The 27,835-nt window shown below is 46.8% G+C and overlaps 1 protein-coding gene across 3 annotated transcripts in view; it reads left to right on the forward strand.

Moving 5' to 3' along the window:
* Positions 1–27,835, forward strand: part of LOC147727677 (glyoxylate reductase/hydroxypyruvate reductase-like) — a 311,029-nt gene that overhangs the window by 138,480 nt on the left and 144,714 nt on the right. For 2 of the 3 annotated variants that reach the window (XM_086961680.1, XM_086961681.1), the window contains exon 4: positions 27,347–27,463. The exons of the other annotated variant lie outside the window; for it this stretch is intronic. In XM_086961680.1, the coding sequence (XP_086817806.1) occupies positions 27,347–27,463 (117 nt within the window). The remainder of the gene's footprint in view (positions 1–27,346; positions 27,464–27,835) is intronic. 3 annotated transcript variants of the gene reach the window in all.

Raw genomic sequence — 27,835 nt, forward strand, 5'->3', positions numbered from 1 at the left:
AGAGTTTCAGTTTATTCACAAGGTAGCGAGGAGAGGAGGAATGCAAGGCTTTGTGGGTAATACAGGCAGTCTTGTAGATAGCTCTAGCCTCGATGGGAAGCCAGCGGAGGGTGGATAACATCGGTGTGATGTGGTCGCTTCTTTTGGCCCCATAAATGAAACGAGCTGCTGAATGGAGAACAGATTTAAGGGGGGACAGGTGGGATTTGGGGAGGCCAGTAAGAAGAGAATTGCAGTAGTCCAGTCTGGAGAGGACCAGCGATTGCACAAGGGATTTAAGGTCTTGCTCCGGGAAAAAGCAACAAATTCCCCAAAGCAGGCGCAGTTGGTATCAAGCAGACTTTGCAATGGAATTGATGTGGGAGATTAGATTGAGTTTTTTGTCGAGTATGACACCAAGGGATTTTGCGCTGTCCACAATGATGGGTTTATTGTTAAGTAGATTCATCTGATCCATCCATGATTGAACCGGGGGAGGAGAAAGTGAGGAGGAGAGGAGGAGGAATTCAGCTTTGGAGGGATTCAGAATCAGTTGATGCGTTGACATCCAGTTTTGAATGGAGTCGAGCGTAGAGCTTAGGATGGCGAGATCGTGAGTGCAGGCAACCTTGAGGTAGATTTGAGTGTCATCTGCATAGAGATGATAGTGGATCCCGGATTTACTTAGGAGATTTCCCAGTGGTTCTAAATAGAGATTGAAGAATGTGGGTGCAAGTATAGAGCCTTGAGGAACACCTTGACCTACCGCCAAAGGAGATGAAAGACTGTTCACTATTTTGATCATTTGGGATCTATCAGAGAGGAAGGAAGCAAACCATTTAAGCACAGTGCCCTCTATGCCCATTCTCTGTTGCAGAGTGTTGAGGAGAGTGTTGTGATTGACAGTGTCAAAGGCTGCAGAAAGGTCAAGGAGAATTAGAAGACAGGACCCCCCCGAATTGAGTATCCTCAGTGCGTCATCAACCACTTGCAGTAGGGCTGTTTCAGTGCTGCAGTTTCGGATGAAGCGGGACTGACAATTGTCAAGAAGATCATTGTCCTTGATATGACGAGAGAGTTGTTTCGCTACACATCTTTCTGTGATCTTCGCAAGAAAGGGTAGGTTAGTGATGGGGCGGAAGTTGTTGAGGTTATTCGCATCAGCAGTGGGCTTTTTAAGCAGAGAGGTGGCCTGCCCAGTTTTGAAGGAGACAGGAAGGGAGCCTTGACAGAGGGAAAGGTTGAGGGGTGAGCGGTGGTGCAATTGAAGCTCAAGAGAAAGGCATTCTAAGGTGTGGAAGGAGCTGATAGGAGAAGCCTTAAGTTCAAGGGAGTTTCTAAAGATGACTGCAACACCTCCCCCAACGTTGTCAAATCTGTCATTACTAAATATAGAATAGCATGTGGGTAATAGGAGATCAAACATAGAGTCAGAGGTATCATTGAACTAGGTCTCTGTGAGGAAGAGCATGTCAATATTGTGAGAGGTGATGGTATCGCAGACTTCAAGTTTGTGTTTTACTGCAGATCTGCAGTTGTGGAGCAGACAGCGCAGCTCTGTCAAGACTGTTTTGGTGACGGGGCACTTGGGCTCTGAAGGGTGATCGGGATATTGTATTTATGCGGGGGTGCTCGGGAGGGTTTAGGTGGATGCTTGGTTCTGACAGAGGAGATGGTCGGAATAGTGTAGATATTAGGGTCACTAGGGGATGCAGGTTGAAGAAGGGTTTACAAAAGGGGGTGGTGATGAACAGAGTGTCTGAATTGAGCAGACCACTCTTACCCAGTCCAAAGATCAGGGCTTGATCCATCACCGTTATTTATCTCACTGCCCCATCCCAGCTCAGAACCTGGCTATATGCAAATCAGTCTGTCCCTGGCCCAGTGCATCATGGGAACAGGGCAGACTAAACTACCAAGCCAATTCTTTACCAGAAAGGAGACAAGCTACCGGGGACCGGTTTCTGGCATTTCAGCCTCTTCGGCCCGGCTTGCTTGAATCCTGATGGAGCAGTGAGAAAGGGACTCATGTCTGAGTATACCCTGCCACACCTATAGTGGCCAAAATCGATTTACAAAAGGGGGTGGTGATGAACAGAGTGTCTGAATTGAGCAGACCACTCTTACCCAGTCCAAAGATCAGGGCTTGATCCATCACCGTTATTTATCTCACTGCCCCATCCCAGCTCAGAACCTGGCTATATGCAAATCAGTCTGTCCCTGGCCCAGTGCATCATGGGAACAGGGCAGACTAAACTACCAAGCCAATTCTTTACCAGAAAGGAGACAAGCTACCGGGGACCGGTTTCTGGCATTTCAGCCTCTTCGGCCCGGCTTGCTTGAATCCTGATGGAGCAGTGAGAAAGGGACTCATGTCTGAGTATACCCTGCCACACCTATAGTGGCCAAAATCGATTTACAAAAGGGGGTGGTGATGAACAGAGTGTCTGAATTGAGCAGACCACTCTTACCCAGTCCAAAGATCAGGGCTTGATCCATCACCGTTATTTATCTCACTGCCCCATCCCAGCTCAGAACCTGGCTATATGCAAATCAGTCTGTCCCTGGCCCAGTGCATCATGGGAACAGGGCAGACTAAACTACCAAGCCAATTCTTTACCAGAAAGGAGACAAGCTACCGGGGACCGGTTTCTGGCATTTCAGCCTCTTCGGCCCGGCTTGCTTGAATCCTGATGGAGCAGTGAGAAAGGGACTCATGTCTGAGTATACCCTGCCACACCTATAGTGGCCAAAATCGATTTACAAAAGGGGGTGGTGATGAACAGAGTGTCTGAATTGAGCAGACCACTCTTACCCAGTCCAAAGATCAGGGCTTGATCCATCACCGTTATTTATCTCACTGCCCCATCCCAGCTCAGAACCTGGCTATATGCAAATCAGTCTGTCCCTGGCCCAGTGCATCATGGGAACAGGGCAGACTAAACTACCAAGCCAATTCTTTACCAGAAAGGAGACAAGCTACCGGGGACCGGTTTCTGGCATTTCAGCCTCTTCGGCCCGGCTTGCTTGAATCCTGATGGAGCAGTGAGAAAGGGACTCATGTCTGAGTATACCCTGCCACACCTATAGTGGCCAAAATCGATTTACAAAAGGGGGTGGTGATGAACAGAGTGTCTGAATTGAGCAGACCACTCTTACCCAGTCCAAAGATCAGGGCTTGATCCATCACCGTTATTTATCTCACTGCCCCATCCCAGCTCAGAACCTGGCTATATGCAAATCAGTCTGTCCCTGGCCCAGTGCATCATGGGAACAGGGCAGACTAAACTACCAAGCCAATTCTTTACCAGAAAGGAGACAAGCTACCGGGGACCGGTTTCTGGCATTTCAGCCTCTTCGGCCCGGCTTGCTTGAATCCTGATGGAGCAGTGAGAAAGGGACTCATGTCTGAGTATACCCTGCCACACCTATAGTGGCCAAAATCGATTTACAAAAGGGGGTGGTGATGAACAGAGTGTCTGAATTGAGCAGACCACTCTTACCCAGTCCAAAGATCAGGGCTTGATCCATCACCGTTATTTATCTCACTGCCCCATCCCAGCTCAGAACCTGGCTATATGCAAATCAGTCTGTCCCTGGCCCAGTGCATCATGGGAACAGGGCAGACTAAACTACCAAGCCAATTCTTTACCAGAAAGGAGACAAGCTACCGGGGACCGGTTTCTGGCATTTCAGCCTCTTCGGCCCGGCTTGCTTGAATCCTGATGGAGCAGTGAGAAAGGGACTCATGTCTGAGTATACCCTGCCACACCTATAGTGGCCAAAATCGATTTACAAAAGGGGGTGGTGATGAACAGAGTGTCTGAATTGAGCAGACCACTCTTACCCAGTCCAAAGATCAGGGCTTGATCCATCACCGTTATTTATCTCACTGCCCCATCCCAGCTCAGAACCTGGCTATATGCAAATCAGTCTGTCCCTGGCCCAGTGCATCATGGGAACAGGGCAGACTAAACTACCAAGCCAATTCTTTACCAGAAAGGAGACAAGCTACCGGGGACCGGTTTCTGGCATTTCAGCCTCTTCGGCCCGGCTTGCTTGAATCCTGATGGAGCAGTGAGAAAGGGACTCATGTCTGAGTATACCCTGCCACACCTATAGTGGCCAAAATCGATTTACAAAAGGGGGTGGTGATGAACAGAGTGTCTGAATTGAGCAGACCACTCTTACCCAGTCCAAAGATCAGGGCTTGATCCATCACCGTTATTTATCTCACTGCCCCATCCCAGCTCAGAACCTGGCTATATGCAAATCAGTCTGTCCCTGGCCCAGTGCATCATGGGAACAGGGCAGACTAAACTACCAAGCCAATTCTTTACCAGAAAGGAGACAAGCTACCGGGGACCGGTTTCTGGCATTTCAGCCTCTTCGGCCCGGCTTGCTTGAATCCTGATGGAGCAGTGAGAAAGGGACTCATGTCTGAGTATACCCTGCCACACAGAAGGGTGGCGTTCAAGGGCTTCTGTGAGTTAACGAGGTGTGCAGACGACAGGTTGAGCTAGGCTGTATTGGGGTGAGGGGGCGAGGTGCATCTTGTGGGAAGTTGAGGGTTTTCCAATGGAGTAGAGGTGTATGGAAAGGTGGAAATCCTGGAGCTTAAAAGTGAAATGGCAGCTACAACTGGGGGATGGAGGTGATAAGAAAGCCTAGCTTATTTTCCAGAGAGAGTAAGGCAGAGCACGAAAGGTTGGATGGCTCGATGGAAACAAGAGGGGGTGGAATTGGTGGCTCGATGGAAACAGGAGGGGGTGGAATTGGTGGTGGAAGGCAGGGAGAGGTGGGGGACAGGAGGTGAGTTGGGGCATAGGGTTCAAAAGTGGGGAAAGGTGGAAGTTGAGAGCGGGAGTTGGTGAATCGGAGTTGAAGGGAGAGTTGTCTTTGTTGGTGTGGCAAGAAGGAAAGGAATTAAGTACATATTTAAGGGGAGATTGGTGTGAATCAAGGCGGTAGGGTAGAAGGAGAGGGGAGGACTGTGTAGATTCGTGTGAATGTAGGAGGTTTGGGAGGAAAAGAGGGGAGGTGGTTGGAGAGGTCCTGCCAGCTAGGAGAGGTGGCTGTGAGGGAACAGGCATCTGGCAGAGTGAGGGGGGTTGAGAGAAAGGGAAGTTGAAGAAAGGAAGTGGTTCTGCTGGGACCGAGGGAGGGAAATGGAAAGGGTTACCAAGGGGGGAAGGGAGTAGCACAGCGTTGCTGGAGGAGTGGGAGGGAGGAGAGAGATGCAGTGGGTTTGTGGAGAAATCTGGGGGAAAAACGATTGGAGGAGGGGATAGAGAAGAGGGGGAGGGAGGCATAAGGGGAGCGTAGGGAAAGTTAACTGGGGGAGAAGGTTGGAGGAGAGGTGGACTAAAAAGGGGGGTGGCAGGTAGGAGAATGGGGGAGGGGAAGAGATTAGAGTGCCGGGCTGGTGCAGATTGGACGAGGAGCGTATTAGCTAGAGGTAAGGCTAAAGTGATGCGGGGGCATACTGAGAGGGGGATGAATAGGAGAACAGGGAAGGGGGAGGGAAGAGGGAAGAGGGCCGACCTGTGCTTCTCGAGGGGAAAGCCTATTGGAGTGTAGGGGGGTCGGGGATGGAGAAAGGGAGTAATGGGTGGAGCTAGAAGAAGAGTCAGGGGATAATCCGGTCGCAGAGGGGGGGAGTAGGGAGGGGAAGAGGTGGTCAAAGAGCTAGAGACAGGTGTCTTTGCCTTGGATCATGACAGTACCGGTGTTATAGAGTGAGACAGTGAGGTAGCCGTTGAAACACGCAGAGGGGGACATTTTTAATTGTTTCCAATGAGGGATAGAGGAGGAGGTGACGTTAAGGGAATTATATAAGCTGGTCGACCAAGAGGGGGTGTCGTTAGTGTAGAAAATGAAATCGTTTTTGAGCCTCCCAAAACGACCATTGTAAAATTGATCAACAAAAAGGGAGTCCGGGACACGTTCAATAGTGTTATGCTTCAATCGTTTTACTGCAGCTTTTTACATGATTTTGTAGCAATTAATTCCAGCCTTAACTCGAGTGGTGGCCATGTTGGGCAAATGAGGCAGAGGAGTGTGGGGGGGATATGAGAAGGGTGTTACTAGGAAAGCGGTGGTGAGGAGAGGTAAAAGGGCATAAAGGGGGCACATATTCCAGATGTTGGGTGAAGATATCAGAACTAATGTGCCGTCCGGAAAGTGAGGTGGGTATTTGTTGGGCCCTTCATCTAGGAAAACATAATGCCACCTGGCATTTGATAATATTTACAAGGGAATTGTTTACATATCATAGGACCAACTTGACCACTTTTAGAACCATCACAAAGCAAATTTAGTCAAAGTAGAACAGATTATAAACGAACACCCAGTGACCACTGCTGAACACTGTACATAACACCAGCCTGTTAACAGAACCACATTGTGGGGATGGGAACAGATTCACGGACACAGGTACTGCGGGTAAGGATGGTTTTATTGTTTTGAACACTTTTTTACGCTGTATGGCTTTTCTGTAGAAGGGTAAAGGTATCTCTCGGCTCCGGCGGAACGTCTATCCCGGTATCTTCTGGGACATGTAGTCCGGATGTTAGGCACGTCGTCCTCCAGCTCGGTGTCCAGGTTGGAGCATGTAAAGGAGGAAAAGGAGAGAGGTCTTAGCGTAGTGTCCTACTTTGCTCACAGCGCTTCAGGGGGGGTGAAGTGGGGGAGTCACACATGCACAACAACTATTTTGGATTGCGTGAATTGGCAAAGCCGTGACGGGATAGGGTAGTGCAGGGGATACTCGTGTGAAGACCTCACGGAGGTTTAGCCCACTTAGGTCCCGCCCAGCCCGCAAAGCGTGACCGTACCTGGTAAAGCCACACTTCCCTGGTTGAAGTGTGGCTGGGCGAAGCGCCTTCTCGGTGGCCTCCCGGCTTGTCGCTGCAGTCGGTCTTTCTCCCTCTGGTCTCTCCTCCGTCCCTCTCCGCCTTCGTCTCGAGGTTCCGGTCGTTTCCGCTGTTCCCGCTCGTCTCCTCTTGACTCTCTCCTCCAGCCTTGTCTCCTGGCTCTCCTCCGATGGTCTCGTCTCCGCTCTTCCTCCAGTCTCCTTGTCGAACTCCGAATCTCCACTCCTCGCCGTCTCCAATCTTCCACTCCTCGCCGTTACTCTCCTCGCCTCTCCAAACGCCTCCTCCGCCTCCGGGTGATGAACACACCTGTGTGGGACTCTCGGGACGCTTTACCTGGTCGATGTGGGTGTGGCTAGCCTCGGGATACGCCCAGTTAAAGAAACAGTGTTCCTCCGGGTGTTTGTACTCGAGTCCTGGGGTAATCACATCGTTGACCTTCCAGTTCTCGGGGTGCTGTTTAAAGAAAGGTAGAGTGTCAATGCAATTAGAGTCCCCGTTTGCAGCAACCCCGTCACACACATTCAGCACCAACCGCATTGTACGCCCATGATCTCAACAGACTACTATTGGACCCTAAATTCCTGAGAATCACTAACTTTAGGGGCAAAGAGCATAGGGTGGAGCAAAAACTGACTAGCAAAATCTTAATATGCACAACAACCTCGTCATCATAAGACCACCTTTAGAGGTACTCAGAACAGGGTGCGAGAATCATACTACATGAAAAACATTTCCTAGCACCACATATATGTACAAGGGCCTGGCGCCCTACACACCTCGCAGTCTCCCTGGCCCGATGGCCATCTCAGAGGAGGACTCAAATGCCCTGAATCCATAGTGTCAATGGTGCTGTCAATGCAGAGGGAGTCCTAACTCAATCAGAACTGTCCCCACGGATAAAGTTGCATAAACGGTGCAGCTGGCACTACTTGCTGCTCAGCTGTTAAAGGCCTAAACGGTGCAGCTGGCACTACTTGCTGCGCAGCTGTAAAAAAGCCTAAACGGTGCAGCTGGCACTACTTGCTGCGCAGCTGTAAAAAGGCCTAAACGGTGCAGCTGGCACTACTTGCTGCGCAGCTGTAGATGAGGCAAAGGCCGCCAGGGCACTCAATGTGCCCTTTAAATAGATAGGAAGAAACGTTGCAGCGTCCCACGCTGTTGCTGCACTAGATCTATTGTCCGATGGTAAAGTTTTATCAGTGGCACATGGATGATGTTAAGAGGAGAATTCCTGAACCAGATATGTGGGATACTGTCAGTTTGTCCATTCCAAGATGGCCCCCAAATGCAGAGAGAGGATCCACCCCATTTCACTCTCTATGCACAGCCGAGCACAGAGACCAGGGAGGAGGAGGCACCCCTCTTCAGTTTCTTTGCCGAAAGGACAATATGGATGCCCAAAAGCAAAGAATATAGATGAACAAAATGGGTGACTACCCTCAATGTAAACACCAGAGCTAGGGAACGCCAGACCCTGCGTGTGATCCTTAAATGTGCCCACAAACACAGAGGTTAGGAAGAAAAGGAAGTCTGAGCCTTTCAGTCGGCTCTTGATGTGATCCAGAGCAAGTGTCTGACAAAATGCCTGGTTGATGGTAGTCCACTGTGCTCTAAAAGCGTGGTCGGAGGCCACTGAGCTGACACAAGCTAAAGCACAGTGAGTCCGTTTAGCTGGGGGGGGGGGGGGCGCAGTGGGCATTACTTGCACTGGCTGTTTCCTCCTGTCGACTGCTGCTGCGCTTTCCCTTTCGGGCACTCCGCTGCTGAGTACCTGTATTCTTCGCCTGGTGTACTGCCCTTGAAGCAGCAGGCGCAGACCGCCTCCCACTAATTGAATAGTGCCTAACCGTGCTTAGAGGAAGGGCAAGGCAGAGATAGATTATTAGAGAGAGCGAGGGGACAGATTAGGAAATAAGGCTCCTTTCAAATCACTATACTGAAGTTGCACTATCCAATTAGGTTATCCTGAGATCCACCCAGTACCACTTCCGGTTTGGGACTCTACATGCGTGGTCGTCCCTGCGCGTGCTAGTTGTTTTCACACCAGTCGGCTATTTTTACTTCGGGTTTTCACTCACATTGCTAGAATGATTTGACTCCAATGCCACAAGACGGAGTGGCTGCCTGTCTCCAAGTGGAAACTGATCAAATCGATTATTCCACAAGTAAGTCTTTCCCACAGGAGACCTTGGCTCTCCTGAATCACTGTGCCTCAATGATGATTCTAACTCTTCCATTCTTCGTTAGTTAATTCTTGATCTTCACCGACGCTGCAGTGTGGATTCATGCGGTACTGGTTCTAAGACCGCCACTGCGGTGCTGCTTGCTCATAACTCTGAGCGCCTGCCCCCCTCCCAGAATTGCCATACTACTCGTCTCCGAGGAAATTGAACCCCGAGTAAATGCACACACGTGCTTTCCAATTACTTTCACTCCAGCCCGAAATTCTTTCGCCTGACAACCATACTATTTTCCTAGGTCTGACCCTCGGGTCGCCACGACTTAGCTGATCTTGTAACAGACCGGTAGTTTTTCGGTATCCAAGTGAGTTTCTGGCTTCATTTGGGTGTGTGTGCCTCCCCAGCGTGTGCTAGTCGCCAATAACCTGCCCCACCAATGCACAGTTGTTTTCTAGTCACCGAAATAGCCTCAGATTTCGTAGGCACCAAACACTGCTCTCATACTTTCACATTAATTGCTGATCACATTATTGACAAATGCTCACTTTTTCTTTAAAAAATTGTTTGACCAAGTTTTCCCTTTGTTAATTCATGATACTCACTTCGTCGGGAGCACTTCAAATAATCAAACTGTGTAAATGATTCTGCTCTACTGTCGATCTAGTTCCAGGGACCCTTGATTTATGCTTTCTACATTATTCTTATGCTATAGAGTCTTCATGCTCAGAATCTATTGTCCTGATGATGAATGATATCTGGGATCAAAACACCGTCAACAAAAAACTCCTTTATTGTTAAAATTTATGCCAGGAGTTTATACTATTGTTGTCAATGCAATGTATATTTGTCACACCACACACCTTTCATTTTTTGTGAGCTCTTGAACTGTACTTCTGAAAGTTTTTTTGATATAATAATAATAAATACTTTATTATGTCAATTTCCATCTTGTGTCCCGTCGTACAATTTATTGACTAATATGTCCTATGCCATAGGTAAATAGATTAACACTCTCTCCAATTATGGTTGTTATGCTAAAAGAACCAATTGGCCACCTATGAACCATTGTTGTTCCTAACATCTCTAAGAGACAATGGGCCTATTTGACATGTTGGTGATATATACTCTGTTGCAATGGCAGCTGAGTATACACACTACCAACATGTCTGCCTACACAATTTAATTGTGGGCGGACCTTAAATTTGGCTATGGCAGTGACCACTCTGTTACCGCCATAGCCAAACTTCAGTCAGTTGGAGAAATGGTAGTATTTCTCCCACCACCAGGGAAACGCTGGTGGTGAGGAATAGTAAAGGTCAAATAATAGTCCCCCACCACGGAAGATAACTCCCATAGTGAGGGAAACATTATGGCGAGAGAAGGATTACTTTTTTATTTTCAAAAAGAAAATCGAGTTTGGGGATTTTCTTTTTGAAAATAATAAACGAAAACTGTTTCTTGCAGGGTTGCGTCATGCGGATGCAACCCTGCACCAAATAGCTAAATGCATTGACAGGAATTGACATGACGGCTGGTTACAGTCAATGCATTATAAATGTCTGCCTGCTTGATGGTCATTTATAAATTTTAATGAGCGGGCCCTCCGCAATTCACTCCGTTCGCATGGTAGAACTGCAGGCCTTCTATCAAAAACTAAATCAGGCCCTATGTTCACTTGTATATGTAAGGATGAGCATAACAATTATTATTCTAATAATAGGAGCATAGTTTTCTACCACAAAAAATAATAGCATTTTTGTATTGCTGGTATACCCAAAAAACTTAGTCTACCAAAATTGAATTCTGCTTTACGTGCCTTCCCTTAAATGTTCATAATGAGATACCTGAACAGGGCCAAAGCAGGTACCATAGTGTGCTTGTCCTTCTTCATACTACATTTACAAATGCTTTGTATTGTCTCTGAAAATAATATAGATCCACAAAATCAAAAGCGCACTCATAATTGAAAGAATTGTGTTGATGAGCCACTGTTTACAGCAGTTTCTTTCAAACCAAAAATAACATACATATCCATATATTACTGCAAATCTTAATTTTTGGGAGGGAGGAGCATAAAGGTTTTTTCTGAGCAAAACATGTACAAATAACACAGTTCATATAAAGTTTGTACAAATTGTTGCACAAATCACATTGAACAACATAAAATGCATTGATGAATATCCTGTTTCAACATAGTTTGGGAAGTATGAAAATGTACTTGTGTACTGACTCCATTAATGTCTATGTTTAATAATATTAGGAATAGCACCACCAACGCCCTTGAAAAAGTTTGAACGAGTCCACCAGGACTAAATGTGTCCTCCTAACAAGACTTATCAAGAAAACAACAGCCATAAACTAAATTGTGGGAAAAATCAAATAATCGATCAAAGCACAGTAAAAGGGGATCATAGAGTGTAGAGCATAGACACAACAATTAACCTAAAGCACCTGAGTATGCTTCAACCTATCAAGAGTAGATGTCATGCATCTGCAGATGCGTCTCTTAGGACTTTATCTGGAGTTTGGCAAATACAGGACATCTGCCAAAAATAGTTGATGTCTGTCTATTCTATTTACAGTGTATAGGGCCTCTATGATTCCCAATAACATGGATGGGGCACCTGCACAATTCTGGCATTTGCCAGAGGTCCTGCATCCACCAACTCAAAATTACCCCCTAAGTTAATAGTGGAAACCCCATGGATTGTATAAAAAGAATGGTATCATGCTAACGCTAATAATAAAATCATGTAGGGGTACTAAATTTAAGTCATCCCATTAGAGTGAGACATGGTTATCTGATAGATTACAGAGCTTTTCTACAATCTCATTTTGACTGTTTATGTGGAACCCTACCAATGAACCTAAACAGATTTCTGATAGTATTTTCTACCAATTTACATTAGTAGGGCCCCCAGGTTAGCTTCACATTCTTGCTATTGTTTTATTATCAAAGAGTACTGTGTTAGTCAGGTGTTGCGTTGTGTTTCAGGGAGTTTTGCCTGCAGGATAGGCACACCATCACCAAATAGCACTTTAAAGGGAGCAATTGGTTTTGTGAATACTACATTTGGCACGTCATGACCTTTTACCAGAAGGATTATGCTGCGTAGAAGGGTCCTGCCCCTGCCCAGGGACTGTAAAGTGGCTGAGGCCACAGCAGGTTTTAAATATCTCGGAATCTATATTACCAAAAACCCCAAACAGTACTACATCTATAAACTACTATTGCCATTGCAGAGGCTAAGAAGCGACGTGGAACACTGGAAGACTCCCGCTGTCATTATTGGGTAGAGAAGCTCCATTTAAGATTATGTCCCTTTCCCGCTTTTTATGTCTTACATAACTCACCCAATCCAGTCTGCGCTATGTATTTCAAAGACATAGAAAACGTGCAGGGGAAGCGGCACAGGGTGGGGGTTACACCCCGGATATCATTTGCAAGACTGGTGAGAGGGTGGTATGAGGGAGTAATAGGTCTTAAAAGCATTAAAAAATACTATTGGGCTACCCAGTTGCCAGCCATCAATCAGGGCATTTATCCGCCGCATGATGATCCTGGTTGCCAAATGGACAGATGGCTTCTACCTGGGGGATCATACATCCGGGCTTTGTATTCCAGACCTGGAAAATTACAACTAACAGGGCCCACACTACACTCGGACCAGATATGGCATACCACTCACAAGAGTCTGGGGTGGACCCGAAAAGTCACACAGGCCACCCCTCTGTGGGACTCAGATCAATTGGGCAACTTAAGGAATACAAATGGATTTGACAACTGGGACACTATAGGTCTGTCTCGGGTGGGGGGGCATGTGGAAGGAAGGAGAAATGATTGCATTTTCTAAACTGCAACGAGAATATGAGCTAGCAGACTCGGAAAGATTGAGATAACTGCAGGTTCGGCACACCTTACAAACAAATTTCCCAATGTGGGAGGTACTCTCAGAAGCCTCGCCGCTGGAAGATAGAATACTTGACGAGTACATGCCCAAAAAAGCCATATCGTTGACCTATCTATCGCAAGCTGATTATTCACACTCCTGACCCCCTTCTGCAAATCCGAAAGAAATGGTAGAAGGATCTAGCAGAAAAAGACTATCAAGACAGGGTGGAGGCTCTAGCTTCACCCAGAGAAGTTGCAATCTTGTACAGACTAAAACTGGTACAGTTAAAAATACTGCATAGAATTTATTTTTCGGGCCGGCGCTGGTAAAAATGGGCTATAGGGTGGACCCTAATTGTAGGCGGAATTGCGGCCATGAGGGAACATTCCACCACATACTGTGTTGGTGCACATATATCAGCAAATACTGAACAGAGGTGCTTCACAGTATGGAACAGGGGTCTCCAAACTGGTCCTGGAGGGCCGGATCCATGCCAGATTTTTTGGATATCCCCATTGAGATACATGTAGTTATTTTAAAAATCTGGCATGGATCGGGCCCTCCAGGACCGGTTTGGGGACCCCTGGTATGGAAGATGCTCTGGGACATAAATTGTCCCTCAAGGCTAAACGATGCCTGCTAAATATTTGGAAGCCAATAGACTTAGGTATCAAAGAGAAACTGTGGGTAACATTAAGTCAGATGGTGGCACAGAGGAATATTGCTAGACTGTGGAGAGCACAAGAGGTTCCAACAGCAAGCACATTGAAGAAAGACATGTGCTTGTGTGTGTTCAGGGAAAAAACAAGGTGTAAATCCAGGGGATACCCCAAAATATGGACACAAATATGGGGCAAGTGGAATGCATACAGAGGAAATATTTGTACCCCTCCTATTCTACCCCCTCAACGATCTAGAGACCTTTGAAAAAAATAATGTATAAACTGCTTATCAAACTAACAAATATGGAAACCCTTATAAACTGCAAGAGACGTCACTGTATAATCCTTCCCCTGTGAACGCCTACTGTGTAATGTTATTATAATATCATCAATAAAAAGATATCTAAAAAAATATGCAAGCCAGCAGTAGGTGATAATGTGATCTGAAAGATGTCAGCCCCGCCAGTAGTCACTTTTATATAAAGCCATTCTTGTAACTTAAATTGTGTCTTTTATATTTTCGGTATTATTTTAAATTGAAACTTCCTAGTTCTTGTTGCATAGGTGACCTCGTTCAACAAATTCCAGAGGGTGTGTGAAGCAGATATGTCTATAGTTACAGCATATCATCGGCTCAGCTGGCTACAAGTGTTTGGTTTAATTCCTGTTTTTAGGGAAGGTCAGCCAATAAAAAATATTTAGTCTTGATGTATGGATCATCATGAAAGGTCATCAATTCTTCTCATGGTGAATGGGGCCTAAGAATTTCACTGCTCTGACCCAACATGCAGAAGAGAGCAGGAAATTAAAAAAGCCACCACCCTCCTAGTCCCATTGGAACAATGTGGCTCTACAAATAGTTACAGGTGTGATGGATTGAGGGATCCATGGGCCCGATGTAGGTAGGGCGTTACCGATCGGTAACGGCCGAAAATACCGATTTTTGGCCTTTACCGATCGGTAAACAGCCATCGAGATGTAGGGAACCAAAAACATAAAGAATCGGATAGAAAACCGAATCGGAATGAGTACCGAATGGGAAAGAATCCGATACGTACATACCGAAAATCGGATATGTAACGAATCGGAAAAACACCGAATCGGATGCAAAGACCGAATCGGTCCATGTACCGATTCGTTAGTGACACCGAATCGGAAAGTCACCGAATCGGTCCATGTACCGAATCGGTACAAAGACCGAATCGGAAAATCACCGATTCGGTCCATGTAGAGAATCGTTAGTGACACCGATTCGGAAAATCACCGATTCGGTCCATGTACCGATTCGTTAGTGACACCGAATCGGAAAATCACCGAATCGGTCCATGTACCGAATCGGTACAAAGACCGATTCGGACATGAGCCGAATCGGAAAACATGCCGATTCGTATGAATCGCCGATCGGGAAATTCCCCGATTCCGACAGTTGGGGAGATGTAGGGAGGCACAGAAACACCGAAATCGGCTCAAAATCGGTAGAATTCACTCGGTATTTACCATGGATTGCAATCAGGTGGTAACCAACTCCAACCCATATAAACAGTCCCAAAATGCATTGCAACTTGCAGGATGGCAGCTTTCTATGTCATTGCGAGGCGGCTACGGCTACAGCAGGAAGGACAGAGGGAATGGCTAAGAAATGAACAGGTCTACAGACAGAGGATAACCCGGTTCATGCTGACAGAGGCAGAGATACTACAGAGATACAGGCTGGACTCTGACACCATACTTGAGCTCATCAGGGATCTCAAGCCATTCTTGGACCACCACACCCCAAGGGCACACGCCATCCCTGCGCACGTCCAGGTGCTATGCAGCCTACACCTGCTAGCGTCTGGCAGCTATCAAAGTGGAGTAGCAGCAGCAGGAGGGGTGAGCCAGAGCAGCCTGTCAAGGTTCTTCCACACATTCCTTGACGCCATGATAGACAGGATGGACCAATACATCTCTTTCCCTGCAACCCACGCAGAACTGCTACAAACCAAAGCTGACTTCTACCAGATGGCACAATTTCCCCAAATCATCGGTTGCATAGATGGCACGCACATTCCGATTTGCCCACCAGCGGACACCGAATACATATACCGCAATCGGAAATCTACACACACCATCAACGTGCAGGTGATCTGCAATGCAAAGTGCACCATCACAGACCTGGTAGCAAAATTTCCAGGGAGTACCCATGACTCCTATATATTCCAACAGAGCGGCATATATGCACGGCTGATGGCTGGCGAATTTGGAGAAGGATACCTCCTAGGTGAGACACATCATCAGACCCCCATAACACATAGTAGGTAGGTGGAATACATGTATGCATGTGTCTAATGTGACCCCTTTCTCTTCCAGGCGACAGTGCATATGCCCTCCGCTCATTCATACTCACCCCCTACCTCAACCCCTCCACACCCAGCCAAAGGAGGTATAACCGGGCCCACATACGCACAAGGAATGTTGTTGAACGGACCTTTGGCATCTGGAAAAGTAGATTCAGATGCCTGCACAAGAGTGGAGGTGCAAGGCAGTATACCCCCATCACCTGCTGCAAGATCATAGCTGTATGTGCAATGTTACACAACCTTGCGGTGAAGAAGGGCACTGAGGTGGAGTTGTCTGACTACGAGGACCATGACGACGACGAAGCTGTGCCACTGACACAGCCAGCTGGGGTGTGTACGCCAAGTGATGGCAGATACAGACGTGAGGAGATCACTGAGAACTATTTCTGACTGAGTACAGATGCAAAGACAGCTAAATGTTGCTTGGAAAAAACAAATTTTAATAGTGTTGCACCACAGTTACAGCACTGATGTGCAACAAAAAATGGAGTATGGTAAATAAAATAAAGTCCAAGGTTCTGGTTGCCTCACCCGCCCTTGCCAGGCTATTTTTTTGCCCGCTTGCCAGACCCACTGGGGTGTCCCTCAGCCCCCTCTGAATGCCCAGCAGCATCAGCGGAGCGCCTGGTGCTCCTCCGTGGCTCAGACGCAGCGCTGGCCGGGCTGCTGCGGCTGCTGCTGTCCCCAGCATCACCCAGGTCCAGGGCCGGATTGGAGGCGGTGTTTGAAATTATCATGGCCTCCATAGCAGTGGTGATCCTGGCCATCCCCCTAGTGAGCTCAGCCGTATGCTGACTAAGGACAGATTCCTGGTTGGCGCTGCGATGGCACAGTTGTGCCGTCGCCGCTGCAAGGCGGCCCATGGCGCGGTTCAGCACACGGGCATCCCGCCTGCGCACCAGCTCATGCTCCTCCTGTCTGCTCGATGAGTGGGTGATGGCAGTGGTTAGCCTGCCTAACCCTGCTGCCACCTCCTTGTTCGATTCCACGACGGCCTGGAATCCCTGGACCAACTCTCCCATCTGCATGTTGTGCTGCAGGAGCTGGCGTTGGCAGGCCATGGTGGATCTTGCCTGTTGCCTCTGAATTTTCACCATCTGTCCCTCCAGGCCCAGGAATACACTGCCCTCCCGTGCTGGTGCAGCAGTGGTGGTGATGGTACGGCGCCGGGCACTGCTGCTTCCGGCCTGCTGAGTGGGCTGGGGTGCCACTGGTGGGGGTGTGAAGCTGGGCGGTCCCTGAGCCCCTGCTCCCGGGACAGGTTGAACAGGTGGCAAGGCCACGGTTGTGGCAGGAGCTGGTGTAGGCGGAATGGTGTTCCTTGTAGGGGAGTTCTCTGGGGAGAACTGCAAGGGGGGTGTGCTGGGCATTACTGGGGAGTGCAGTGCATCGAAGTCAATGACCAGGACTCCCTCCATTCCTAGCCCTGGGGTGTCTTCTTCCTCCTCCTCCTCCTGGCCAGCCTGGCTGGTGCTCGGCCCTGCGACTGCAGTGTCGGACGGTGCTGCTCCCTCTGATGCCACTGTTGTTCCGCCTGATGGGGCCCCTAGGTACAAAGAAGCATTTGAAAACTGAGTGCCGATGTATTACAGTCAGTACAATTATAGCATTCCACATGTCCTTGCATCTCCTTACACTGTGTCACACTGTTTCCTGTCTTGTGATTCTGCACTGCCATATTTAGCTAACTTCTGCTGACTACATGTACCATGATGCTTGTCTCTTGTATGTTGGTGACAGTACTGTGCTGGGGTTTGCCTATGCATTGTGTCTAATGGGGAGGTGTCTGGTAGGGTGTGTCATGATGCGCATGCTTCTTACCTGTAGCTGTGGCTCTCGCAGAGCTGTCCAGGGTCCCGATTCCACTGACACTCTCCGGCTCAATGGTGCTGGAGACCAGTTCCTCCAGCTCGGTGAGGGGTGGCGCCGGGTTCCTGCCTCCTCCAGTGCCTCCAGCCTGCCTCTGTATCTCAGCCATCTTCCTCTTAGTGAGGCTACGGATGTCATAGAACCTCTTTTTTAGTTCTTCTACAGACCTGGGGGTGACACCCGCAGCATTCACCTTCTGGGCGATGTCGGCCCAGATTCTCCTCTTGGTGCTGTCTGGCACGTTGAGGGACAGCTTGCCAAACAGCTGGCGGTGCACCCTCACCACCTCCTCGACCAGCACCTGAAGTTCGGTGTTGGTGAACTTCGGCTTCCTCTTCTGGGAGGACTTCTGGCTTTCTGACTGCTCTGCCATGTTCTCCAGTTCAGTTGGCAACCTCCTACTCCCACTGCTGCAAACTGTGAGTGTTGAGCTCAGGCTGGCTCTCCAGAAACTTCTTAATTAGCTGCACCTGCCAGTGTTGCCACTCCCTGTTTGGGTGGGGGAGGGGGAGACACCTCATTGGCTGAATCGGCTTTTGGCGAATCGGATTTTACCGAATCGGTAATATCCGATTCGGTAAAAGCCGATTCGGTATTATCCGATTCGGTAAAAGCCGAATCGGTTCCTTTAATGCATTCTTATGGGCTTTTTCGCCATGGGTGTGTTTTCATGGCTACGAATCTATGATTGCCGAATCGGATTTTACCGAATCGGCTTTTACCGAATCGGTATTCGCCGAATCGGGACTATCCGATTCGGTGGTAGCCGAATCGGTAATTTCCGATTCGTTGTTAGCCGATTCGGTACTTTCCGATTCGGTCCGAGCCCATTCGGAACGTACCGATTCTCATTACCGATGCCGACCGATTCGGTATTCATTCGGTTTTTTTTCCCTACATCTCGTTTTCCGATTTCACAATACCGATTCGGCCCGCCTCGGTATTTTGAAATCGGAAAATCGCGTTTACCTACATCGGGCCCCATATTCCCACCACCATACGACAATCTGGAAATTAGAGGAAAGGACTCAGTGTTGCAAATCAAATCAGGATAAGCACTTACTATATAAATGAGTTCCATTAAATGTATTGTATTTACATTTATGTTATGGGGATATCCTGTAATTATGGCAAGGACTTGCCCATCCTTGTCTTGTGTTGAAAACCTCTGCTTTTGTGTGTCCTCCTCAATCTCCTAAATTCAGCACGATAACCACAGCTAGAGACTGATCATTCAGCAGTCCTTTTTAATCTCACTCTATTCCCCCCAGTTGGATCGTCTAAAGCTAAAAATGTACCAAGACAGGTTAGGAAATGGAATGACATAAATGGTGAGACGCTGGAGGGCGTATTAAAAACATCCTTGGTTCCCCTCTCAGGAAATGTAGAGGAAGCTGCCTCAGCTTACAGTAATTGGCTTGATTTAGCATGCTTACAGCTGGCTCCCCCCAAAATGTTTTATTCCACGCGCTCAAACCCTTCCGCCCCCTGGTTCTCTGATCAGATCAGGGACCATAAAACTCTTTGTAAAAAAATGGAGAGAACTTGACGGACAAATTATAGAGAGGCAGACAAAAAACTTCTCAATATTGAGCAAAGAGCCTATAAAGAGATGATACAACTGGCAAAACATGCTTTTTTCACGAAACAGATTAAAGAAGCCAGCAATGCCCCGAAAGAACTATTTCGTATGGTGTCATCCCTGGCAGTCCCCAAGACCATAGAGATACCCCCCAGTCTCCAACTTTGTGATAATCTTGCCAGTTTCTTCCGGGAAAAAGTGGAAAAGATTTTCTCTTCTCTAGACAATCAAGTAAGGACTCCTTCCCCTATCGCTGGTCCTGAGATGGACAGCAATTCGGAAAAACTCCATCAATTCACCCAAATCAGCGAGGAGGAGGTAGTGAGCCGACTACAGAAGATAAAGTCGGGCTCCCCTCATGACCCCTGCCCTGCAGCAGTCACCAAATTAGCCCCAGCCACTATTGCAGCAGGACTCACCCCCCTCTTCAATCTTATGTTGGATAGTGGGGAATTCCCCTCAAAATGGAAACAAGCATCCATCCTACCCCTCCTGAAAAAATCCAACCTGAACATAACCGAGATGAACAACTATCGGCCGATTGCCAGATTACTGCTCCCAGCCAAAATCATGGAGGGCACTCTAAATACGCAGCTGAGTGCCTTCTTGAGGATAGGAGAACATCTAGATCCATCCCAACATGGTTTTCGGGCAGAGCACAGCACGGAATCGGCCCTGATTAAGTCTGTGGAAGACATTAGAAAAGTGATGGACACAGGAGGCAGAGCCGCCCTGATCCTGTTGGATCTCTCCGCGGCCTTCGACACGGTCCATCACAAGTTGTTGATGGACCGGTTGGGGGCCTGCAGAATTCAAGGAAAGGCACTGAAGATCTTACATGCCATCCTTTCCAATAGGATTCAGACGGTGGCCCTGGGGGACTTTGAATCACGTCCATTTGTGCTCCCTTGTGGAGTTCCCCAAGGGTCTTCCCTGAGTCCAACCCTTTTTAACGTGTGCGTCTCCACCCTAGCGCCGGTTATTTGATCCTATGGCTTTAATCTCACAGCATATGCAGATGACACGCAGATTGTGGTGTGACTGCTTCCTGGTGAAATAGACAATACAGCAGACAGATTTAGAGGCTGTATGCGAGAGGTAGGTAACTGGATGGCACAAAACTGTCTTAAGCTCAACTCAGCAAAGACAGAAGTGCTACTCTTCGGTTCCAAAGACAACTTCTGGTCCCCAAGGTGGTGGCCAGAAGAAATGGGAACCCTCCCTTCCCCTGTGGCGAAGGTTAAAAACTTGGGTATACTTATGGACGAATCATTGTCCTTTAAACCACAGATCAATGCACTATCCTCAACAAAGCATTACATCCTTAAAACCATTCGGAAAGTTCTGCCATTTTTGGCGGTAGAACATAGGAAAACTGTGGTAACAGGACTGGTTCTCTCACGCCTAGATTACTGTAACAGCCTCATGCTGAACGCCCAACAGGGCTTTTTAAACAAGCTCAGATCCTGCAGAATGCAGCCGCTCGCCTGATCACTGACACCCCTAAGTTCGCCTCGGTAGCACAGGATCTGGTGAAGCTACATTGGTTGCCAGTTCGTAAAAGAATAGTCTTCAAAGCACTCTGCGTGGTCTTCTAGGCACTGCATGGCCTCGTCCTCCGGTGTATGAAGCTACTTTTCCATTGGCACAAGCCTGCAAGAACCTTAAGATCTGGTGAGCAGGCGCTGGTAACAGTCCCAAGAGTCAGGAAAGCGCGCTGGGGGGGTAGGAGCTTTCCCTGGGCGTGGCAGTACATGGAACAGATTAGCACTCAATCTCAGACAGTCGTCGGACCTTCTATCTTTCAGAAGAGCGCTAAAGACCTGGCTCTTTACACACTAAGCTCTTTGCCCACACACACTGGATCAATCATTTTAGCACCAGGACACCTCCGGGTAACAGTGCGCTCTAAAAATGTGAAAAATAAATAAATAAATAGATGGTGTCTGGATCAAGACAACAGCAATAGAAGAGAGCTTGTCTAGAAAACAGTTGGTCTATCGTGCTGATCTTAGCTTTTTCAGTTATCATTATCTTCATGAAGTAGGCTGACCAGCCATTGTGGAATTATTTATTCATGTTAATGTCTATTTGAATGTTTTTAGCCATGAGAATGATTGGGTGAATGTAGATATGATTGGAATATGTGGATTTATTCATATTTTCTGTCTTTTGATAGTGTTTTGAAGAAAATAAAACATAATTTGTATTTTTCTAATACACTGCTCTGACAGTTTATAATGAATTATTGTCGAATTTTTATCGTTATTTGAGTTGCCTTAGGACTTTGCACTTAAAGTAAATAGAAATGGGACCAGCTTTGTCTAGTGCTGGATTTAATTGGAATGTGAGGAGCTGGAGTTCCATTAGTGAGGACACATGGGGAAGGGTCAGCATAGGTGGCATTTATGATCTCTAGGTATTCGCATCTAAAGCCTAGTGCCATTAGGATAGGGAAGAGGGAATGACAGGGGACTCTTTCAAAGGCCTTCTTGGTATCTATTCAAAGAACACTGTCATAATAATCAAAGGAAATGCAGTAATGTTCAGAAAATCCCTGCCATTGTCCACAAAAAACCTTTCCTTCATGAAACCTGTTGGGTCATTCCGCTGGGGATAGGCAGTTCGAGGCACTAAGCAGAGCATTTAGTGTAGATTTTAGCATCTGCTTCTATATGAAAATAGGTTTGCAAGACTCACAGTAGTTCTTGTAATGCCTGTTCATTGGGCAGAGTACAAAGGTGGCTGCTAATGTTGAGGTAGTAACCATCCCAGAGCTGCAATTTTTAAAGACTTGGTTGAGCTCCTGAGCAAGGGTCTTAGTCAAAGACATAAGGTAGACATCAACAGGAAGACAATTAGCACCAGCTGCATTGCACTGTGGGAGAATTTTAATGACCACCAATACTGCCTTTTGTTGCTTAGGTGCTAAGAGTTTGTCCATGTCTTCAGCCAAAATCTGTGAAAGATGCAGATCCTAGTCAAAACATACTTAGCATAATCAGTACATCTGAGTAAATAGGAAGCGTTCTGTGTAAAGATCACCGTATAATTGCCAACATCTAGAATATCTGGCAATGAGAATCACCGTTATAGAATTATCTTTCAGAAGGATGGTACCAATACAATTGGATTGGTGGAAATGGTAGGAGTCAGGAAAGCTAAAGGCTTTCCTCATGTTTGGATGCATCTAGCAAACACTTCTCGGCTCTCAAAGGGTTTTTTTAGGCGTTTTTTAACAGCTTGTTCGGGTAATTGAGGAACTTTTTATCACCTCTAGTTTTGTGGGATTTTTTGACATCAGTTAAAAATTGGGCCCGATGTAGGTAAAATTGATTTACCGATTTTTAATTACCGAATTTTACCGATTCGGTAATTGAAAATCGGTAAATCAATGTGGTGGACATGTAGGTATTTCCAGATGTGGAAATACCGATTCTGTAACATTCGGTATTTACCGATTCTGTAAATACAGAATCGGTATTTCCCATTGATTCCTATGGGCTTCAAAGCCCATAGGAATCAATGGGAAATACCGAATCTGTATTTACAGAATCGGTAAATACCGAATTTTGCAAGGGTGCAGGGGGTGTCACTTTGACACCCTCTGGCACCCCACAAATAGGCATGTGTGCCATGTGGCACACAGACATGCCCTAAGGGGGAGAATACAGTATCGTATAGGATTGTGTGGTAAAATATCGATTTTGTAGGGCCTTTGGGACTCAGAAGAGTCCCACCTACATCTGAGATTTGCCGAATTGGTACAAATACCGATTCGGTATTTTACAGAATCGGTAACTTTACCGAATCGGTAAAGTTACAGATTCTGTAAAATTGTGCCCCTACATGCCAAATCATGTATACCGGTCGGTAACGGCCGAAAATACCAATTTTCGGCCGTTACCGACCGACCTACATGTGGCCCGAGTGCCTTGTCCTTTTCTTTTAAATAATTGAGTTTTGGCGATGAGAATGTAAAGTTTCTCTGTCTTGCTATTGCTTTTTGGCATCTAGGCAACTGGATGTCGATACATTGTAAGGAATCCTCAATCCATTTTTGAATTGTAGTACCTGAATATCGAGGCACAACCTGTGTGTGGGCATGATAGAATCAACAGTGTAATATAATCCATTAGAGATTTTGAAAGGATAAGACATTGTCTTAGTCCACTTTCAAAGTGTTCATATGCAAGCCTGGAGTAGCTCTTTCACTGAGATAAAATAAAAAGTGTGATGTGCCTTTTGGTGGTGTACATGGCATCTAGTCTATTGAATTTGGAAACACGGGACATCCTCTTAAAGCACCATTTCCCAAGCAGAGTCTCTGTTTCTTGTCTGCTTTAATATAACATTGAACTCTCCATCACAACAGAGTTAGAAATTAAATATTTTGGCCACGTGTTTTAAAAAAGTGAATAGAAAAGCCAGGAGCATCTCCTCCCTTAAGGGAAAAGTCAGTGTCTGAAATGGAACCCCTCATCTCACACACCTACCATGCTTATTAGCCATATATTTCAAATTCATGTAGAGTCGATGTTTTCCAATCAAAACAGGCACCTCTTTTCTTAGAGGAAGAAGAAGCGCTGTATACATGTTGCACTGTCTATGTTTAATAGGTGATGAGGGCATGAGGCTAGTTAATGGAATTGTGATGCCCAACTTCAAACATGGCAAGTAAATCAGCAGTGTTTGCTGCTTAATGTGGCTACCATGGCATTTTATGTCAAGAGTGACACAATTTAGTTAACTATTTTTATTTCTACATATAAGGGCATAGAGACGAACAGAAAGCTTGGTTATGCATCACTTAACAGAGGGGGAGCTTAAATTGAAGCCATTTGTCTAATACATTCTTGGGTCTATCAGGAATGTACACACAGGGAGCCTCCTATGAAAATGATTTCAATATATAGTCAATCAGGCATCAGCTAAAGGACTAGACCCCCCTTGAGGATCTTCCTTCAGCCGCCAAGGACCACATATTTTCACCATAAGTTGCAGAAATAATTAACCAAATCAATAAGTATACAAATTATAAAAATATTGAAGGGAAGATACTGTATTCTCCCCCAAGAACAATGTGAGATCCATTAACCTTTGCATACGGGCCACCCTAATTTTGCTGGAGACTCTATCTCCATGCAAATGGAAGAGTGGATCAACAGTGTTTGACTCATATTGGGTAGATTAAGTCTCGGGTCAAGAACATCATACTAACAAGATTCGGGAAATGGCCTTATAATGCAGGCTTGGCCACGCGTGCCGTTTCCCTGCAAGCCAAACCACGCTTTCCTTAACCACGCATATGCCTCAACAACGCATACGTGTGGTTAAGGCAATGCGCACTCTAGATGCCAATGGATGGGCGGGAGAGGAAGACAGGAAGAGGAAGGACAATTGCGAATTGGGAGAGGATGCAGTGAGGTAAAAGGGGCTGGGGCCGTGTTTTGGTGGGGGTGGAGGGGCTAGTCTTTCAGGGTGGGGCTAGGTTTTAGGACTCCGGGTTGTTTGTAGGGCAGGCAGCAATTTTAGGGCTCAGGTCAGGGAGCGCTGGGTCAGAGTACTTAGCAGATGTAGAGGACAGTTTGTAGGGCTTACTGGGGTGGGGTAGTTTTTAGGGCTGGGGACAGTATTTAGGGCTAAATTCGGGGCTGTGTCGCTGTAATGTTTGGGGTGTGGGGTTGATTTTTAGGGCCAAGGGCAGGGCAGGGGGGATAGGGACAGTTTACAGGCAAGTGGGCAATTTTAGACCTCAGGGTGGGGGGGTTGGATACATTAGGATTGATGGGGACAGTTTTTAGGACTCAGGCCCGGTGGCAGGGGTTGAGTTAATTTTCGGGGTGTAGGTTTCATTTTTAGGGCTCAGTGAAGGAGGATTAGGGACAGTTTACAGGGCAGGTGGCCGGGTTACAATCTTTAGCACGCATGTCCCTTTACCCATCATGTCTTTATCACGAAATTGCAGGGTAAAGACATGCGTGGTTCAGACCTGGTCATAGTAGAGACCGCGTGGTACAGCCTTGCGTTCTTCAGGAATGAGTTGTACCATCATACAACCACAAGAATTTGTATCAACAAATGCAAAAGGCAATGTAAAATTCTGGCTCCTTGTCAGTAGCAGCTTAACATTAGTGCAAAGGATTATAATTAGGGCAGTGAATTGAGAGGATACATATAGATTGATCATGTGATCCGTCTACATCAGAGTTCTTATGGTCAGTGATTAGAGACCAGCACTGGGAATGCAAGCCAAGATTTCACGTTCAGGCGATTGACACACTGGCTGCTAACCTGAGACAGCTGCAGCAAAAAGGCCCCTTTTATGACTGCTCTCCCTTGTGGAGAAGTGTGGCTCAATGGTTAGAGCGGCAGACCTTGATGCAGATCGCTGGCCAGGGACCAGGGTTCGATTCCCGCCTCGGCGGGATCGGGCTTAAATTCCTCTGACCGGATGTTCTCGCCACAGTGCCGGAGCTAAGCAAGGGCCCCACGCTGCAACTCTGGGCAATAGCATGCTTAGTCTCCACAACGGCCCCCGATACACAAGGGATGCCTGGTTTCACCATGGGATGCCCAGGAGTGGACACCTCACAAGGAAAAGCCAGGAGGGGTTCCCTTGTGGTAGGAGTACAAGCGCCGGGATGCTTACGGGTTACTGTTCGCGCTATACAAATACAACACATTTACATTTTCCGAATATTTTGCAGCCCTCTTACATTTGAACTCACCCATCGCCACATCATCTATTGATTTGTCACATTTTCCTTCAAAAGTCTATTGCCCATTTAAATTTCTTCAGTTTCACATTAATTTTGCCAACTGGGTTCACTGTGTGTGCAAGACATACTCTATGGTACCACAGCTGCTCGCCTAGCCAATACACATGACATAATTTGGAAGCAAGTACAAGGGAGAGTCACAGGAAAAATGGTGGAAATGACTGATTTAAGTAGGAGACAACTGATATAGCATTATTTTTAGCTGAAAACATTTTGAGTCTCATGCCTAAATCGGGAGTTGTGCTATCCTTCTTCTCAGGGTTCATGATGCAACAGCTGAAATGAAAGTAACCTGGCCATCTTCACTTTCTATAACATGCATTCCACAGCTGTTCCTCCACTAGGGCGGAGGAGTGTCGCCCCACTGCTTTCTCACACTGTGAGAAGCAGGAACATAAAATGGTTATAGCTACCATTTTATGTTTCTGCTTCTCGCACTGCGAGAAGGCAGAAGGGTTTGGTTGGGAGCAGGCAGAGTTGGTGGGTTCTGCTCTAGGGCAGGGAAGGAATGGAGCCTACATGGAGAAAATGGCCTCCCCATCGGCACCTGGGAGCCATCTTGACCAATCACAACACTATCATTGCAGCGTTGTGATTGGCTTAGGGGAGGTGAAGGAGGTTTCCTGTTCCTGCGCGACCCCACCCCACACCACCCACCCGCGAGTCATGCCTCACCCTATAGGAGGCTGAGGGGCTATAAGAGGGGAAAAAGGCAAGCCTGTGATGTCATTTAAGGGTAAAAGATGCGCGCCATCACTTCTGCTATCTATAGCATTTTAGTAACTGCGTCAACGAGAGGAAGAGTGGGAGGGAGTTACGTTATAACACAAAAACAGAAATGAGGTTTAAAAGATGGTACCATTGTCCGGCAGAGAAACATTTGTTGAAAATGTCCTTGAAGAGATGAATCTTTAAGTCCTTTTTGAATTTTTGGTCCTTAAATAGGTGAGCTAAAATAAGACAAAATAGATTTCATAATATTATGCCATATTGTGGGGGGCTCTCCTGACATATCTCTGTTTCTATAATGGTTTGCAAAACGCTCACCATTTTACCTTACCCTTCCCTTGCAAATGTTGCACAAAACCATGAAATTTGAGGATTCTCTCAGCTTGAATACTTTCATCGTAGAAATGTGCATGCATTAGCATTTAAATTTGCTTCCTTTCCCCCTCCACGCAGAGGAATCCGGGTGGGATACACGCCAGATGTGTTGACTGAGGCAGTAGCTGAGCTCACTGTTGCACTTCTTCTGGCAACGTCCCGGCGACTCATCGAGGCAGCTGATGAAGCCAAGAAGTATTTAATTCATTCTTTTATCTATTGGTTTAATGTTCAAAAAGAATATTTACCATGTCTTTATTTCTGATTAACTGTTTGCTGTAATGTTTCTGAAAAAGTGGAGAATGTAATCATCAAGAACAAAACTTGTTTTTACATCCTCATTGTTGTTGTCTGTTTTTTTGTTTTTTGCATCATGTTTGATATCATGGATGTGAATCTCAAAGTTCCCAACTAAAAAGCAGTGGACTGCAGGGCTGAGGGGTGAGATTGCCTTGTGTCCCGGTTAGGCCCAGTGGGAAACACTGCCATTTTAATATGCACACGTTTCTCCTAAATTGCCTTCTCATTCACACAATGACTCTTGACACAAATATGCATGCATGACAG

Source organism: Lissotriton vulgaris, chromosome 3_1, assembly GCF_964263255.1.
Source record: "Lissotriton vulgaris chromosome 3_1, aLisVul1.2, whole genome shotgun sequence".
Classification (NCBI taxonomy): Eukaryota; Metazoa; Chordata; class Amphibia; order Caudata; family Salamandridae; genus Lissotriton; species Lissotriton vulgaris.